The 19,187-nt window shown below is 53.4% G+C and overlaps 1 protein-coding gene across 2 annotated transcripts in view; it reads left to right on the top strand.

Moving 5' to 3' along the window:
- MPHOSPH8 (M-phase phosphoprotein 8) overlaps positions 1-19,187 on the top strand; it is a 150,332-nt gene that overhangs the window by 64,991 nt on the left and 66,154 nt on the right. For both annotated transcript variants that reach the window (XM_075337410.1, XM_075337409.1), the window contains exons 8-10: positions 7,231-7,371; positions 8,921-9,007; positions 16,251-16,402. In XM_075337410.1, coding sequence (XP_075193525.1) covers positions 7,231-7,371; positions 8,921-9,007; positions 16,251-16,402 — 380 coding nt within the window. The remainder of the gene's footprint in view (positions 1-7,230; positions 7,372-8,920; positions 9,008-16,250; positions 16,403-19,187) is intronic.

The raw sequence follows: 19,187 nt of genomic DNA, 5'->3' as shown, positions 1-19,187 counted from the left end.
CCGCTGCCACCACTGAGCAGTCCCTGCCGCTGCCACCACTGAGCAGTTGCCGCCGCCGCTGCCACCACTGAACCGGGACCGCGGACACTCACTGCACCGGCCTGCTGCACGGCTCACACGCCACGGCTGCTGCCGCCACCACGGACCCCACGGATCCTGCCACCGCGGACGCCACCGCGCCTGCAACCACGGCACCTGCAACCACGGACCCCGCTGCCACTGACCTGCCGCGCCTGCCAGCACAACCTGTGCCTCCTGTGACCCCGCTTCACCACCACTGCTGCCCCCCTCCGGTAAGAGAACACCGGAGTATAAGACGGACCCCATTTTTCTTTTTTTTACCTTTTTTATGTCTAAGTTTGGGGTGCGTCTTATATTCCGGTGCGTCTTATAAAGCGAAAAATACGGTAGTTGTTTTTTGGGGGGGGGGGGTTCCCCTCCCCCTTTCCCTATGCATGTGAGAGGGGGGATTTCTTTGTCGCTCCATTGGGAGACCCAGACAATTGGGTGTATAGGCTATGCCTCCGGAGGCCGCACAAAGTATTACACTAAAAGTGTAAAGCCCCTCCCCTTCTGCCTATACACCCCCCGTGCTCCCACGGGCTCCTCAGTTTTTATGCTTTGTGCGAAGGAGGCAGTCATGCACGCACAGCTCCACAGATTGGTCAGCAGCAGCTGCTGACTATGTCGGATGGAAGAAAAGTGGGCCCATATAGGGCCCCCAGCATGCTCCCTTCTCACCCCACTCTTGTCGGCGGTGTTGTTAAGGTTGAGGTATCCATTGCGGGTACGGAGGCTGGAGCCCACATGCTGTTTTCCTTCCCCATCCCCCTTAGGGCTCTGGGTGAAGTGGGATCCTAATCGGTCTCCAGGCACTGAGGCCGTGCTCCATCCACAGCTCCCGAGGACCCTGCTGGATAGGAGCCGAGTATCGTTCAGGGACATGGCCCTGCTACTTGGAGGTACTCTGTGTCCCCGTGGGGACCGCGCACAGCAACACTCCAGCATTGCTGGGTGTGCTAGTGCACCGGGGACCGCGGCACTGACCGGGTTAAATGTGCCATTACACACTGCAGCGTCGCTGAGTGTGTTTGTGTATGGGGACTACCGCGCTGACCGCCGCTGCCATGGTTAACACTGCGGCGCGGCTGGGACTTGTAGTGCGCCGGGGACTTCCGCGCCGGCCGCGCTTATACGGCGGCCGCGCTTATTACTCGAGTCCCCGGCTTTTGCGGCCTAGTCTCTTTTCCTCCCACCCCCAGCCCTGACAGGCAGGGGAAGGGTGGGACGCTGTACAGAACGAGCAGCAATGAGGGCTGGAGCATGCTTTGCATACTCCACCCCCCTCACTGTGCACAGTGGGGCACCAGTTCCCGCACTTTCTGGGTCACGCCCACGGCTCCCTCCTCTCCTCAGGACGCCGGCAGCCATTCCTGTCAGCTCCTCGGACGCTGCAGAGGGGGACAAATTCTGGGAGACCCAGGCAGGGATTCTGGTGGCCTCACAACCGCTTTAAGCGGGTGGTAAGCAGCACCTGTGGTGCTAGCCCCATTGTGCAGAAGTGTAATTATAAATTATATGTTTATGGTATATACTTTACACTGTATGGTGCACAGTTGATTTCTGGCTATATACCCTATTGTGTTGCTCAGGGAAGACAATAGCATGGCGCCCACAAAAGGCAGGGGTGCCAAAACACAGGCTTACTATGCTGCCTGCGCCGCATGTACGACGCCGCTACCGGCAGGTTCCACTGACCCTCATTGTGTGCACTGCTCGGCCCCTGCAGCACTTACTCAGCCGGAGCCTCTGCTAAGGGGGGCCCAGGGGGAACCACCTGCTGACACTGTCCAGGTGACGGGGACGGAGTTTGCAGTCTTTACGGATAAACTCTCTGAGACTATGGCTAAGATACTAGAAGCTTTGCAGTCCAGACCGGTATCTCAGCACAGGGACACTGTTGAATCATTGTTCCCTGGCCCCCCTCAGTTGGACCAACAATGTCCCCCCGGGGTGTCTCATAGATCCCAGGCTGAGGGCTCTGACACAGACCCCAGCCCCAGACCGACTAAGCGAGCTCGCTGGGAAATTCCCTCGACATCATCATATTGTTCAGGGTCTCAGCGGGGGGAATCTTTGGTTGATGAAGCGGAGACAGCTGATCAGGATTCTGATCCTGAGGCCGCTCTCAATCTTGATACTCCTGACGGGGACGCAGTAGTGAACGATCTTATTGCGTCCATCAATCAAATGTTGGATATTTCTCCCTCAGCTCCTCCGGTGGAGGAGTCAGCTTCTCAGCAGGAGAAATTCCGTTTCAGGTTTCCCAAGCGTACACCGAGTATGTTTCTGGACCACTCTGATTTCAGAGAGGCAGTCCAGAATCACCATGATTGTCCAGATAAGCGCTTTTCTAAGCGCCTTAAGGATACACGTTATCCCTTTCCCCCTGACGTGGTCAAAGGTTGGACTCAGTGTCCCAAGGTGGATCCTCCAATCTCCAGACTGGCGGCTAGATCCATACTTGCAGTGGAAGATGGGGCTTCACTCAAAGATGCCACTGACAGGCAGATGGAGCTCTGGTTGAAATCCATCTATGAAGCTATCGGCGCTTCTTTTGCCCCAGCATTCGCAGCCGTATGGGCGCTACAAGCTATCTCAGCAGGTCAAGCGCAAATTGACGCAGCCACACGCACGTCCGCGCCGCAGGTGGCGTCCATAACCTCTCAGACGTCGGCATTTGCGTCTTACGCTATTAATGCTGTCCTGGACTCTGCGAGCCGTACGGCGGTTGCATCCGCCAATTCGGTGGTACTCCGCAGGGCCTTGTGGCTACGGGAATGGAAGGGAGATTCTGCTTCCAAAAAGCGCTTAACCAGTTTGCCAATTTCTGGCGACCGATTGTTTGGCGAGCGTTTGGATGAAATCCTCAAACAATCCAAGGGAAAGGATACATCCTTACCCCAGCCCAAACCGAACATACCCCAACAGAGGAGGGGGCAGTCGAGGTTTCGGTCCTTTCGGGGCGCGGGCAGGTCCCAATTCTCCTCGTCCAAAAGGCCTCAGAAAGATCAAAGGAACTCTGATTCATGGCGGTCTAAGTCACGTCCTAAAAAGACCACCGGAGGTGCCGCTACCAAAGCGGCTTCCTCATGACTTTCGGCCTCCTCAATCCGCATCCTCGGTCGGTGGCAGGCTCTCCCGCTTTTGCGACACCTGGCTGCCACGGGTAAAAGACCGTTGGGTGAGAGACATTCTGTCTCACGGTTACAAGATAGAGTTCACCTCTCGTCCCCCGACTCGATTCTTCAGGTCATCCCCGCCTCCCGAGCGAGCCGAGGCTCTTCTGCAGGCGCTGGGCACTCTGAAGGCAGAAGGAGTGGTGGTCCCTGTTCCTCTTCAGCAACAGGGTCACGGTTTTTACTCCAACCTGTTTGTGGTCCCAAAGAAGGACGGGTCTTTCCGTCCTGTCCTGGACCTGAAACTGCTCAACAAACACGTAAAGACCAGGCGGTTCCGGATGGAATCCCTCCGCTCCGTCATCGCCTCAATGTCCCAAGGAGATTTCCTTGCATCGATCGATATCAAAGATGCTTATCTCCACGTACCGATTGCTCCAGAGCACCAGCGCTTCTTGCGCTTCGCCATAGGAGACGAACACCTGCAGTTCGTGGCACTGCTGTTCGGCCTGGCAACAGCCCCACGGGTTTTCACCAAGGTTATGGCTACTGTAGTAGCGGTCCTCCACTCTCAGGGTCACTCGGTGATCCCTTACTTGGACGATCTGCTGATCAAGGCACCCTCTCAAGAGGCATGCCAACACAGCCTCGACGCTACTCTGGAGACTCTCCAGAGTTTCGGGTGGATCATCAATTTTCCAAAGTCAAATCTGACACCGGCCCAATCGCTGACATATCTTGGCATGGAGTTTCATACCCTCTCAGCGATAGTGAAGCTTCCGCTGATCAAGCAGCGTTCACTACAGAAAGGGGTGCAATCTCTCCTTCAAGGTCAGGCACACCCCTTGAGGCGCCTCATGCACTTCCTGGGGAAGATGGTGGCAGCAATGGAGGCAGTCCCTTTCGCGCAGTTTCACCTGCGTCCTCTTCAATGAGACATCCTACGCAAATGGGACGGGAAGTCGACGTCCCTCGACAGGAACGTCTCCCTTTCTCAGGCAGCCAAAGCCTCCCTTCGGTGGTGGCTTCTTCTCACTTCATTATCGAAGGGGAAATCCTTCCTACCCCCATCCTGGGAGGTGGTCACGACGGACGCGAGTCTGTCAGGGTGGGGAGCGGTTTTTCTCCACCACAGGGCTCAGGGTACGTGGACCCAGCAAGAGTCCTCACTTCAGATCAATGTTCTGGAAATACGGGCAGTGTATCTTGCCCTGAAAGCGTTCCAGCAGTGGCTGGAAGGCAAGCAGATCCGAATTCAGTCGGACAATTCCACAGCGGTGGCATACATCAACCACCAAGGCGGCACACGCAGTCGGCAAGCCTTCCAGGAAGTCCGGCGGATTTTGATGTGGGTGGAAGCCACGGCCTCCACCATCTCTGCAGTTCACATCCCAGGCGTGGAAAACTGGGAAGCAGATTATCTCAGTCGCCAGGGCATGGACGCAGGGGAATGGTCCCTTCACCCGGACGTGTTTCAGGAGATCTGTTGCCGCTGGGGGGGTGCCGGACGTCGACCTCATGGCGTCCCGGCACAACAACAAGGTACCGACGTTCATGGCACGGTCTCAAGATCCCAGAGCTATGGCGGCAGACGCCTTAGTTCAGGATTGGTCGCAGTTTCAGCTCCCTTATGTGTTTCCTCCGCTGGCACTGTTGCCCAGAGTGTTACGCAAGATCAGGGCCGACTGCCGCCGCGTCATCCTCGTCGCTCCAGACTGGCCGAGGAGGTCGTGGTACCCGGATCTGTGGCATCTCACGGTCGGCCAACCGTGGGCACTACCAGACCGACCAGACTTGCTGTCTCAAGGGCCGTTTTTCCATCTGAATTCTGCGGCCCTCAACCTGACTGTGTGGCCATTGAGTCCTGGATCCTAGCGTCTTCAGGATTATCTCAAGAGGTCATTGCCACTATGAGACAGGCTAGGAAACCAACGTCCGCCAAGATCTACCACAGGACGTGGAAAATTTTCCTGTCGTGGTGCTCTGCTCAGGGTTTTTCTCCCTGGCCTTTTGCCTTGCCCACTTTTCTGTCCTTCCTTCAATCTGGACTGGAAAAGGGTTTGTCGCTCGGCTCCCTTAAGGGACAAGTCTCAGCGCGCTCTGTGTTTTTCCAGAAGCGCCTAGCCAGACTTCCACAGGTACGCACGTTCCTGCAGGGGGTTTGTCACATCGTTCCTCCTTACAAGCGGCCGTTAGAACCCTGGGATCTGAACAGGGTGCTGATGGTTCTTCAGAAACCACCATTCGAGCCAATGAGGGATATTTCTCTCTCACGCCTTTCGCAGAAAGTGGTTTTCCTAGTAGCAGTCACTTCTCTTCGGAGAGTGTCTGAGCTAGCAGCGTTGTCGTGCAAAGCCCCTTTCCTGGTATTTCACCAGGACAAGGTGGTTCTGCGTCCGGTTCCGGAATTTCTCCCTAAGGTGGTATCCCCCTTTCATCTCAATCAGGATATCTCTGTCAGGTTTCCAGGTTTTCCAGTTCTCTTTTGAATGAGCTTGCCCTCGGTTAACATGGAGTTTACTGTTCTGTTGCCCTACTTCCTGTCCAGCTGCTTAAAAGGCCGCCTCTAAGCCTAGTCCAGTGCCTGAGTATACTGCTTGCTGTGTGCTCCTGCTTTGCTGCTGCTAATCCTGATTACCTTTGGATCCTCTTAAAGACTACCGACCGACCGACTCTGGACCTTACCCGGTTTCTCAAAGCTGTGCCCGGATTCCTTCTGCCATCTTCGGTCAGCACTCTGCCCGGTTCTCTCTGGTTCGTAACCACTCTGGACAATCATCCCGTACGGACACTCCTGGACTTTTACCGCTTGCCCCTTGTGTCCCGGCTGCTGCGCATTTAGGCCTTCCGGGGTGATTGCCGGACAGTCCCTGTATAGTGGTTCGCTCTGGTGGTCTCCCTGGGGGAGTCCGGTGCGTGGCCCCGGGAATTCCCTTCGCTCCGTTTCGGGAAGGTATTTGTGTATTTGTACCGCTGTGTTTTCCGTTGTGTATCTACCGTGGTTACATATTATAAAATATCTTGTACCAAGAACTCGTCTCTGATTGTCATTGCCCTACGCTATCGAAATCCTCAAAACATATATAAGTATTACAATCTCCTTACCCTCTTTTTGTCCTCATCCAGTTCACCAATGTGAAAAGGATTTGCACTTGTTAGATCTGGTGAGAGCACTCAGACTCTACATTTCTCGTACGGCGCCCCTGCGCCGCTCGGATGCACTCTTTGTCCTTGTCGCTGGCCAGCGTAAAGGGTCACAGGCTTCCAAATCAACCCTGGCTCGGTGGATCAAGGAGCCAATTCTCGAAGCTTACCGTTCTGCTGGGCTTCCGGTTCCCTCAGGGCTGAAGGCCCATTCTACCAGAGCCGTGGGCGCGTCCTGGGCTTTGAGGCACCAGGCTACGGCTCAGCAGGTGTGTCAGGCGGCTACCTGGTCGAGCCTGAACACTTTCACGAAACACTATCAGGTGCATACCTATGCTTCGGCGGATGCCAGCCTAGGTAGACGAGTCCTTCAGGCGGCGGTTGCCCACCTGTAGGAAGGGGCCGTTTTACGGCTCTATTACGAGGTATTATTTTACCCACCCAGGGACTGCTTTTGGACGTCCCAATTGTCTGGGTCTCCCAATGGAGCGACAAAGAAGAAGGGAATTTTGTTTACTTACCGTAAATTCCTTTTTCTTCTAGCTCCAATTGGGAGACCCAGCACCCGCCCCTGTTTTTTTGTGTACACATGTTGTTCATGTTGAATGGTTTCAGTTCTCCGATATTCCTTCGGATTGAATTTACTTTAAACCAGTTTATAATTTTTTTTTTTTCCTCCTTCTTGCTTTTGCACCAAAACTGAGGAGCCCGTGGGAGCACGGGGGGTGTATAGGCAGAAGGGGAGGGGCTTTACACTTTTAGTGTAATACTTTGTGCGGCCTCCGGAGGCATAGCCTATACACCCAATTGTCTGGGTCTCCCAATTGGAGCTAGAAGAAAAGGAATTTACGGTAAGTAAACAAAATTCCCTTCTTCCTAATATTTCCGGTTGCTTTTTCCATTGCAGGATTCAAGCGGTATGACTCTAGTCATGATGGCTGCGGCTGCAGGACAGGACGACATTCTGAGGCTTCTGATAAAGAAGGGAGCGAAGATCAACGCCAAACAGAGGAATGGCACAACCGCCCTAATTCACGCAACTGAAAAAGTGTGTATGGTTTGTCCTGTACACCAGTTTAAAGGGAACCTTGTCACCAGACTGTGCAACTATTAGCTGCAGCCACCACCAGTGAGCTCTTATATACGGCATTCCAGAATACTGTATATAAAGGGGGCTTTACACGTTGCGACATCGCTAGCAATCTCTTTAGCGATATGACACGCCAGATCACAGATAAGATTGGCCGAGATCGCACATAGGTCATTTTTATAGCGCCGGTCTCATGTGCGATCTCTGCAAATCGTATGTGCGATCTGGCGTGTTAGATCGCTAATGAGATCGCTAGCAATGTCGCAGCGTGTAAAGCACCCTTTAGAGCCCAGGCCGCTGTGTAGAACGTAAAAAACACTTTTATAATACTCACTTAGGGGGCAGTCCAGTCCGATGGGTGTCGCTGCTCTCGGTTCAGCCCCTCCTCCCTGCAGTGATCGACGTCCTCCTTCTGAGGCCCATGTAGATAACGGATCCTACGTCATCCACACTCGCCGGCATTGAGGTCCTGCCCAGGCGCACTTTGATCTGCCCTGGTGAGGGCAGACCAAAGTATTGTTGTGCACATGCACGGGAGGTCTTTACCGTTTCCTTGCACCTGCGCATTATAGTACTTTGATCTGATCTGCACTCAGCAGGGCAGATCAAAGTGCGCCTGCACAGGAGCGCAATGTCGGCCTTTATGGATGATGTAGGACACCTCATCCATGCTGGGTAGAAGGAGAACGGCGTTCGCTGCAGAGAGGAGGCGCTGGATTGGAGACCAGCGACGCCCATCGGACCGGACCGTACCCTAGGTGAGTATTCTAAAAGTGATTCTTGCATTCTACAGCGCGTCCTGGGCTCTTATATATTGTATTCTAGAATAAAATATATATAAGAGCTCACTGGAGGTGGCCGCAGGTTATACTCCCCAAATCTGGTGACAGGTTCCCTTTAACGATGATGCATTAATGCAGGAGCTGCTCCATGCGAAGCTTTTATCTGCATTAGGGCTCTTTTCCACTTGCGATTTTCATGTGCGATCCGATAAAACATCGGTTTGCACCCTCGCCACTGTTAATCAATGAGGCAGTGTCCTCTTGATTATTTTTCTCCGACACGAATTGTGCTGTCGGTGCAATCACAGTATGCTGCGTTTTGCAGCGAGTCTCTGCTCACGCACCCCTATACAAGCCTATGGGAGCACGTGAAACATCGCACTGCACTCACATGTCATCCGACCACAGTGCAATATAGGCAGAGACAGACAGCAGAGGAGATGGGGAGAAAGTGCTCCCTCCCTCTTCTCCACACCTGTGATATGAGCACAAGATCGCATCAGTCACATGACCCTCGGCTGACGCTCGCGGTAGAGGGTCATTAGCATATTGCTTCTGATGCTCTCGCATCACAAGCTGTACGCAAGTGGAAAACAGCCCTCATACTGTGTATGCGTCCACTGAAGATTGTTCTCACGTAGGGCAGCTGTGTCGTCAGAGCAAAGCCCGCTGTAGGGGTCATAATGTAACGGAAAACTTCATGTGTCCTCCATTTCTCCCTGTAGAATTACCTGACTACAGTGGCTCTGCTGTTGGAAGCTGGCGCCTTTGTGAATATGCAGCAAGCGACTGGGGAAACCGCTCTAATGAAGGTATTTTGAGACTTCTCTTGTGACCCTGGTGTTGTCCTTCCATGTTTATGCTCCTATCACCACTCGGGCCTTTATGTAACATATTCATAACAAAGCGGGCTTATATCTAGGAAAGCATCATCTATATTCCTATTGTAGCCTTTTCTTTATCGTTCCTTTGGGAGACCCAGACCTTGGGTGTTTAGCGTCTGCCTCCGGAGGACACACAAAGTACTACACTTAAAAGTGTAGCTCCTCCCTCTGAACTTATACACCCTCTGGTGAGCCAGTCCCAGCCAGTTTATCGCTTTGTGTTCAGGAGGCATACATCCACACATGCATTCTCATGATTTTTTTCCTTTTTTGGAAGAGATTGAAGAAGTGCGGGTCCACGTCTGGACCCCCGGCATGTCCCTTCTCACCCCACTGTGTCGGCGGTGTTGTAAGGTTGATTTCCAAGGCTGGAGCCTTACATGCCGTGCTCCTTCACCATCCCTCCTGGGCTCTGGCTTGAAGTGGGAGCCAGCACGGTCTCCATGCCTGGCAGGAGACCGGTCTCCATCCACAGCCCCTTGAGGATTCTGCTGGACCGGAGCACTCATCCCCAGGGACCTGGCCCTGCGTCTCAGCAGCTAAGTACCTGAGACGTTTATATGTTGGGGGTCCCTGTTCTTTATTGTATGGGGAGAGTATGCTGAATGTATTTATTGTGGCATTTCCGGCGGGTTCTCTAGCTTTCGCCCGAGACCGCGCCGATGGTGCCTGCGCGTCGGCCTCGCCGCTTAAATTTAGGCCCCGGCTTTGCCGGAGGCCTAGTTTCTGTTAACTACCCTCGCATGTCACTCATGCAGAGGGACAGGCACGGCTCCTCCCGGCGGCCGTCCTGCACAGGGGAGGGACACTCCCCACTGCTGGGGCGTGTCTCCTCCCCTGCAGGTCTCTATGGCCCTCCAGTTCCCGCTTTCCTACAGGAACGCCCCCAAGTCCCGCCCCCTCTCTTCGCTCCGGCGGCCATTTTCTTAGGCAGAGTTCACTCTGTGCTGGGCTTTTCTGCACTCTGCATCCCTGCTGAGGTGCTGTGCATTGGGGGTCCGGGCTTCGGGATCTGGAGGGCACACAACACCGCTTCCAGCGGTCTGGTAAGCCACAGCCGGTCTCTGGTTGTGGACCTCTGTATATTCTCCCTGGGGTTCATTCTTTTGCAGAGCCCCCTCTCCAGCAGCATGTCTGACACGAGGAGCAAGGCTCCAAAGCTTTATACTGTATGCGCTGCATGTAAGCTCCTGCTGCCTGAGCCGAGCACCTATCCACATTGTGATGTCTGCTCTTACTTGGCGGTGCCACAGCCTGGAGTCTCACCCCCAGTGGTCTCTCCGGCTGCCTCTGCACCTGTGGCTGAACCCCCGGCCTGGGTAGAGTCCTTCTCTAGGTCTATATCCCAGTCATTTGCTGAGTCCATGGGACTTTTGTCCAGGACTTTGATGAATATGCATCAGCCCTCCTCACAGGGTGCCTCTAATGCTCTTGCTAAGGGTCCTTTAGGATCCCTATCCTCTGACCTCCGTCCATCGGAGCTCACAGAGGATTCATCATCCGGTCCCAGACCCCGTCGTCCTAAGAGAAGGCGCAGGGTTTCCTCTCCCTCCTCATCCTGCGGCTCTGATTCAAGAGCTGACTCGCAAGATGAGGAGGATGCCCTTACGGGGGGCTCGGAGACTAACTCCATGTACCCCATCGATCTCGAGGGTGACTCAGATCTTAGTGACTTGATTGCTTCTATTAATTCTGTGCTGGATCTCAATCCGCCAGTATCAGAGGAGCAACCCTCTCTGGCAGAAAAGCACCAGTTTACCTCGCCTAAGAGAGTAAAGAGTGTGTTCTTTAACCACTCCAGTTTTCAGACCGCTGTGACCAAACCCAGGGCCTGTCCTGACAAACGCTTCCCAAAGCGTGGTTCTGATGACCGTTTTTTCCCTTTCCACCTGAGGTGGTCAAGGAGTGGTCTCACTCCCCAAAGGTAGACCCCCCGGTGTCTAGGCTCTCAGCCCGGACCGTTGTGTCGGTGGCTGACGGCACCTCACTTAAGGATTCCACTGATCGTCAGATTGACCTTCTGGCCAGATCTGTGTATGAAGCGGCGGGGGCCGCGTTTTCCCCGACGTTTGCAGCAGTGTGGGCTCTCAAAGCCATCTCTGCTTCTCTAGAGGAGATGCATTCCCTCACCAAGGAATCTATGCCTGAGATGGTTGCCTTAACTTCCCAAGCTTCAGCTTTTTCATCCTATGCCATGTCTGCCATGCTGGAGGCTTCTCACCGCACTGCGGTGGCTTCGGCTAATTCCCTCGTTATCCGCAGGATCTTGTGGCTTCGAGAGTGGAAGGCAGATGCTTCTTCAAAGAAGTACCTTGCTGGGCTCCTTTTTGCTGGTTCCCGGCTGTTCGGTGAACAGCTGGATGAAATTATTAAGGAAGCTACTGGCGGGAAGAGTACTTCCATGCCACAAACCAAGACCAGGAAACCCGCCCAGGGTAGGAATCAGTCGAGGTTTCGTTCCTTTCGTTCCTCCAACTGGTCGTCCTCTAAGCCCTCCGCCTCGTCCGCTAACTCAGCTAAGGACCAGAAATCCATATGGCACCCAAAAGCGCGTCCGCAGAAGACCGCAGGAGGTTCTGCCACTAAGGCAGCCTCCTCGTGACTCTCTGCCCGCTCCCGCAACGTCCTTAGTCGGTGGCAGGCTCTCCCACTTTGGCGACGCTTGGTTAAAACAAGTCTCCGATCAGTGGGTGAGAGATATCATATCTCACGGCTACAGGATAGAATTCTCTTCCAGCCCGCCAAACAGATTTTTTTCTCTCAACTCCCCCCTGCTCCAAGGCCGCCGCCTTCGCTCAGGCCGGGGCATCCTTGCAGGCAAACGGAGTAATTGTACCAGTTCCCACTCGGGAACGGTTCAGAGGTTTTTACTCAAACCTCTTCCTAGTTGCCAAAAAGGACGGTACCTTCCGGCCCATTCTGGATCTCAAGCTTCTCAACAAGCATGTTCGGGTGCGGCATTTTCCATGGAGTCTCTGCGATCAGTCATTGCCTCAATGACCCAAGGGGATTTCCTGGCGTCCATCGACATCAGATATGCCTATCTACATGTGCCAATTGCAGTTTCACACCAGCGTTGGTTACGTTTTGCAATAGGAGAGGATCATTTCCAATTCGTGGCTCTCCCCTTCGGGTTAGCCACGGCCCCTCGGGTATTCACAAAGGTCATGGCAGCAGTGATTGCGGTTCTGCACCTCCAGGGGTAGGCAGTGCTCCCTTACCTGGACGACCTTCTAGTCAAGGCTCCATCCAGCGCAGACTGTCAGCGGAGTGTCTCGCTCACTCTCGCCACTCTAGCCCAATTCGGGTGGCTTGTCAATCTTCCCAAATCCACTCTGACTCCGACCCAGAGTCTCACGTACCTAGGGATGCAGTTCGAGACCTTGCCGGCACTTGTGAAGTTGCCCTTAATCAAACAGCAGTCACTCCAGCTAGCGGTGCGCTCTCTGCTGAGGCCCCGCCTTTATACCCTCAGGCGTCTGATGCAGGTGCTGGGTCAAATGGTGGCGTCCATGGAGGCTGTTCCCTTTGCCCAGTTCCATCTGCGCCCCCTGCAGCTGGACATTCTCCGCTGTTGGGACAAGCGGCCTTCCTCCTTACACAGGTTAGTGGCTCTGTCGCCACGGACCAGGAGCTCTCTTCAGTGGTGGCTTCGGCCCCTCTCCCTGTCCCAAGGGCGCTCCTTCCTGGCCCCGTCCTGGGTGATTCTCACCACGGATGCCAGTCTATCCGGCTGGGGAGCGGTATGTCTCCACCACAGAGCGCAGGGCACTTGGACTCCGTCCGAGTCAGCCCTTTCAATCAATGTGCTGGAAACCAGAGCCGTGCTTCTAGCTCTCCTAGCTTTTCACCACCTGTTGGCGGGCAGGCACATTCGAGTCCAGTCAGACAACGCGACAGCGGTTGACTACATCAATCACCAAGGCGGGACATGCAGCCGACTGGCAATGATGGAGGTACAACGCATCCTTCAAGTCCACCATATCCGCAGTCCACATCCCAGGCGTGGAAAACTGGGAGGCAGATTATCTCAGCCGTCAAAGCGTGGACGGTGGTGAGTGGTCCCTGCACCCGGCAGTGTTTCAGTCAATCTCCCGCAAATGGGGCACTCCGGACGTGGACCTAATGGCATCCCGTCACAACAACAAAGTTCCGGTTTATGTGGCTCGCTCCCACGATCCTCAGGCCTTCGCCGCGGACGCTCTGGTTCAAGACTGGTCCCAGTTTCGTCTGTCCTACGTGTTTCCCCCTCTAGTTCTCTTGCCCAGAGTCCTGCGCAAGATCAGAATGGAGGGCCGTCGAGTCATCCTCATTGCACCGGACTGGCCCAGGCGAGCTTGGTATCCGGACCTGCTCCAACTGTCCGTAGAGATGCCGTGGCATCTCCCGGACCGTCCAGACCTACTCTCGCAAGGTCCGTTTTTCCTCCCGAATTCTGCGGCCCTCAAATTGACGGCGTGGCTCTTGAGTCCTGGATTTTGACGGCTTCTGGTATTCCTCCTGAAGTCATCTCCACTATGACTCGGGCCCGTAAGTCTTCCTCCGCTAAGATCTATCACAGGACTTGGAAAATTTTCCTGTCCTGCTGTCACTCTACCGGCCATCCTCCTTGGCCATTCTCTTTGCCGACCCTTCTGTCTTTTCTACAGTCCGGTCTGCAGCTAGGACTGTCCCTCAACTCTCTCAAGGGACAAGTCTCAGCTCTGTCAGTTCTGTTTCAGCGGCGTCTCGCTCGGCTGGCTCAGGTCCGCACCTTCATGCAAGGCGCGTCTCACATCATTCCGCCTTATCGGCGGCCCTTGGATCCCTGGGACCTTAACTTGGTCCTCACGGTATTGCAGAAACCCCCTTTTGAGCCTCTTAGGGAGGTTTCTTTGTATCGTCTTTCTCAGAAAGTGGCCTTTCTGGTTGCCATAACTTCTCTCAGGAGAGTCTCTGATTTGGCTGCGCTCTCTTCGGAGTCACCTTTTTTAGTTTTTCATCAAGACAAGGTGGTTCTCCATCCGACTCCGGACTTTCTTCCTAAGGTGGTCTCTCCCTTCCACCTTAACCAGGACATTACCTTACCTTCCTTTTGTCCGGCCCCTGTTCATCGCTTTGAAAAAGCGCTGCATACTCTGGATCTGGTGCGTGCTCTCCGGATCTATGTGTCTCGCACCGCTGCGCTCAGGAGGTGCACCTCTCTTTTTGTGCTAACCACAGGTCGGCGCAAGGGCGTCCCTGCTTCTAAGCCGACCTTAGCCCGTTGGATTAGATCGACCATTTCGGACGCCTACCAGAGTACTCGGGTGCCTCCCCCGCCGGGAATCAAGGCACACTCGACCAGAGCTGTCGGTGCCTCTTGGGCTTTTAGGCACCAGGCTACGGCTCAACAAGTCTGTCAGGCTGCCACTTGGACTAGCCTGCATACCTTCTTGAAGCACTACCAAGTGCATGCTCATGCTTCGGCAGATGGGAGCTTGGGCAGACGCATCCTTCAGGCGGCTGTCGCCCATTTGTGAAGTTAGGTTCTTCCTACTTCTTAGTTTTTCTGTTTATTTCCCACCCAGGGACTGCTTTGGAATGTCCCAAGGTCTGGGTCTCCCAAAGGAACGATAAAGAAAAAGAGAATTTTGTTTACTTACCGTAAATTCTTTTTCGTATAGTTCCGTATTGGGAGACCCAGCACCTTCCCTGTTGCCTGTTGGCAATTTTCTTGTTCCGCGTGTTATCACCGGCTGTTGTCGTAGACAGAGTTTCCGGTTGTTCCGGCTCTTGCTCTGTTCTACTTGTGGGTGGCAATTCTCCTTCAGCTTTTGCACTAAACTGGCTGGGACTGGCTCACCAGGGGGTGTATAAGCTCAGAGGGAGGAGCTACACTTTTAGGTGTAGTACTTTGTGTGTCCTCCGGAGGCAGAAGCTAAACACCCAAGGTCCGGGTCTCCCAATACGGAACTATAAGAAAAAGAATTTACGGTAAGTAAACAAAATTCTCTTTTTTACATAGAGCGAGCCAGGGGTCTTTTTTTTTTTTTTTTCTTTCCTTTTCTTTTCTTTGTTTTGTTTTTATTACGGACGTCAGCTTTTCCCAATTTAAGGCTATGTGCCCAAACGGGATTCTGTACCCGGGGAATTTGCGGCAAAAAAACTCTGCATTTTCTAGATAAATCTGCAGGTTTTAGCGAGTACAGACACTTCCCATGTTATCCTATGGGATTTTGGGGAGTGTCTGTGCCCATGCTGCGCTATGTGCAGCTGTGGAATATGCTGCGGATGTCCCACAGTCGCACGTAATTGCATGTCAATTATTCCTGTGAAATTACCTGCGGAAATCCCAGCTCTCCATTATGGAGATAGAGGCCATGACTTCCGCAGGTAAGTCGCACGAATGTCCGCAGGTTTACCTGCGGTCGTACCTGCGGATATATCCTCGGGTACAGAGTCCCATGGGGGTACATAGCCTAAACATTGGTATATCTTCATCAGATTATTTATTTTTATTTCCGCTAATCTGTTGGTTCTTTAGTACATGCTTGTATTCCCTAATGAGATGTGGACAATTCTGGGTCATCTTTTCTTAACTCTTATTGTGCCATAAAGCCTGCAAATGTCTCAATACATTTATAGCTTGGCACAACCACTTGGCTGTGGGTTAAAGGGATTGTTCCCTTTTTAATGAACCGTTCCTCCCTCAACTACAGGCTATTTATAAAGGCTCAACCGCTCTATACTCACCTTCCCCAGGTCCAGCGGAGAGCTCCTGGTATCTTGCTGCAGCCCTAACATCACCTCAATCTGTGAGCTCCGCGTCTGAGCGGGCGTTCCCATGTAGCTCACAGCCGATTGAGCTCGCTGATTGGCTATTGACATGTCGTTAGCGCCATAACCAGACACAGGGAACAGCAGCGAGATGCGACAGTGGACCTGGGAGTGGTGATTATAGCATGATTTTTGATTCTTTATAATAGCCTGCAGCCAGGGATTACCATTTAATGAAGGAGAATAATCCCTTTTAAATTGACACTCAGAATTGAGAGTTCTGAGTAAAGATCTTGTTTTCTTGTCTTGCACCTTGTGAACACTGCAGAAACTCCAGGTGAAAAAGTGTAACGGTGAGGAGGCTACACGAGGCTTGGCGTCAAAGTTCAGAGAATCCAGATATAACGCCATGTAATTCTCCTCTTTTCTTCAGGCTTGTAAAAAAGGAAATGTTGATACTGTGCGACTCCTGATTGAACATGGCGCTGATTGCAATGTTCTGACAAAGCACCAGAGCAACGCGCTCCAGTTTGCTAAACAAAGTGACAATATGGTCTTCGAGTTACTCAATGGCCATTTGCAAAAGTAAGTATCATATTTTATCAGGAACGTTGTTACACTCCGATTTTAGGCTGGAAATACAGAGTTAGCTGATCAGGCCAAGCACAGTTACAGCTTTAATAATGTTATTATAGCGCCAACATATTCTGCAGCGCTGTACAATTCAGAAGATACTCTGTCCCATTTTGATGTAAGAAATAATTCACCAATGAGATCAACAGGGGTGCTGCTGTGCTTCGTTTGAGGAAGTAGGGGAAAAACAAGGTAAAAAAAATGGCTGGTAACGTACAGCCAAGCTTCCTCCGCTGCAATAAAGGAAGTCATACAGATGAGGTATTTCTTTGTCGCTCCATTGGGAGACCCAGACAATTGGGTGTATAGCTACTGGCTCCGGAGGCCACACAAAGTATTACACTCAAAAGTGTAAACCCCTCCCCTCTGCTATACACCCTCCCGTGCATCACGGGCTCCTCAGTTTTTATGCTTTGTGCGAAGGAGGCTGACATCCACGCATAGCTCCACATCTTAGTCAGCAGCAGCTGCTGACTAGGTCGGATGGAAGAAAAGAGGGCCCATATCAGGGCCCCCAGCATGCTCCCTTCTCACCCCACTCTTGTCGGCGGTGTTGTTAAGGTTGAGGTACCCATTGCGGGTACATAGGCAGGAGCCACATGCTGTTTTCCTTCCCCATCCCTTGATGGGCTCTGGGTGAAGTGGGATCCTAATCGGTCTCCAGGCACTGGGACCGTGCTCCCTCCGCAGCCCCTGGGGAATTTGCTGGACAGGAGCCGGGTATCATCAGGGACATGGCCCTGCTACTGTGAGGTACTCTGTGTCCCCGTGGGGACCGCGCATGGAGCGCTTGTGCCATACACACTGCAGCACTGCTGGGTGTGTTAGTGCGCCGGGGACTACCGCGCCGGCCGTGCTTATTTGCCGGCCGCGCTTATAACTTTAGTCCCCGGCTTTTGCGGCCTAGTTTCGCTTATTCCCGCCCACAGGCCTGCCAGTCAGGGGAAGGGCGGGACGCTGCACAGGACGGCAGCACTGAGGGCTGGAGCATACTCTGTATCCTCCTCCCCCCTCACTCAGCACAGTGGGGCACTAGATTCCCGCACTTTCTAGGGCACGCCCACGGCCCCCTCCTCCCCACAGAACGCCGGCAGCCATTACTGTCAGCACTTCTGACGCTGGAGAGGAGAGACAACATCAGGGGGGCCCGGGCACGGATTCTGGTGATCACACAACCGCTGTGAGCGGTCGGTAAGCAGCACCTGAGGTGCTGGCCCCACTGAGTGGCGAAGTGTATATATATATATATATATATATATATATATATATATATATATATATATATATATATATATATATATATATATATATATATATATATATATATACTTGATTGTATGGTCGCACTGTTGATTTTCTTCGGCGCTCCATTGGGAGACCCAGACGATTGGGTGTATAGCTACTGCCTCCGGAGGCCACACAAAGTATTACACTAAAAAGTGTACGGCCCCTCCCCTTCTGCATATACACCCCCCGTGGGATCACGGGCTGCTTCAGTTTTCATGCTTTGTGCGAAGGAGGTCAGACATCCACGCATAGCTCCACTGTTTTTAGTCAGCAGCAGCTGCTGACTATGTCGGTTGGAAGAAAAGTGGGCCCATATGGGGCCCCCAGCATGCTCCCTTCTCACCCCACTTTTGTCGGGTGTTTGTTAAGGTTGAGGTACCCATTGCGGGTACGGAGGCTGGAGCCCACATGCTGTTTTCCTTCCCCATCCCCCCTCAGGGCTCTGGGTGAAGTGGGATCTTACCGGTCTCCAGGCACTGAGACCGGGCTCCATCCACAGACCCGGAGAACCTGCTGGATATGGAGCTGGGTATCGTCAGGGACGGGGCCCTGCTACATTAAGGTACTCTGTGTCCCCGTACACATCGCGCACACACACACCAGCATTGCTGGGAGTGCTAGTGCGCCGTGGACAACAGCGCGGAGCGCTTGTGCTATTATTCACTGCAGCTTAGCTGAGTGAATTTATGTGTTAGAAACTGCCGCGCCGGCCGCTGCGGGGTGTTTTACACTGTGGCGCGGCTGGGACTTGTGGTGCGCCGGGGACTTCCGCGCTGGCCGTGCACATAGGACGGCCGCGCTTATTACTCGAGTCCCCGGCTTTGCGGCCTAGTTTTCACTTCGTTCCCGCCCCCAGCCCTGCCAGTCAGGGGAGGGGCGGGACGCTGTACAGAAAGTCAGCGCCGAGAGCTGGAGTCTGCTTTGCATTCTCCAGCCCCCTTCACTGGACACAGTGGGACGCCAGTTTCCCGCTCTTGTCTGGGGCACGCCCATGGCCCGCCCCTCTTCACAAGACGCCGGCAGCCATTCCTGCACGCAGTCTGGGCTGGAGAAGGGAGAGAAGCTCTGGGCAACCAGTCACAGGATTCGGGCGACCACACACCCGCCTGTGTGCGGGCGGTAAGCAGCACCTGAAGTGCTGACCCCACTAATGCCATTTGTACTTTATGCTTAGATGGCTAGACTACAGCAGCAAAAAGCAAGGGTGCTAAGGCACAGGCTTTCTAGGCTGCTTGTATTGCATGTGCTGAAGTGTTCATTTGTACTTTATGCTGGTATGCTATACACTGCACTGTACGGTCGCTATTCCTGGCTATATACTCCTAGATGGCTGGACAACAGCAGCAAAAAAGCAAGGGTGCTAAGGCACAGGCTTTCTATGCTGCTTGTACTGCATGTGCTGAAGTGTTCATTTGTACTTTCTGCTTGTATGCTATACATTGCACTGTAC

This window comes from Anomaloglossus baeobatrachus, chromosome 2, assembly GCF_048569485.1.
Source record: "Anomaloglossus baeobatrachus isolate aAnoBae1 chromosome 2, aAnoBae1.hap1, whole genome shotgun sequence".
Lineage (NCBI taxonomy): Eukaryota > Metazoa > Chordata > Amphibia > Anura > Aromobatidae > Anomaloglossus > Anomaloglossus baeobatrachus.
Note: the sequence above shows the minus strand (reverse complement) of the source record. Positions and strands in the feature narration are given on the sequence as shown.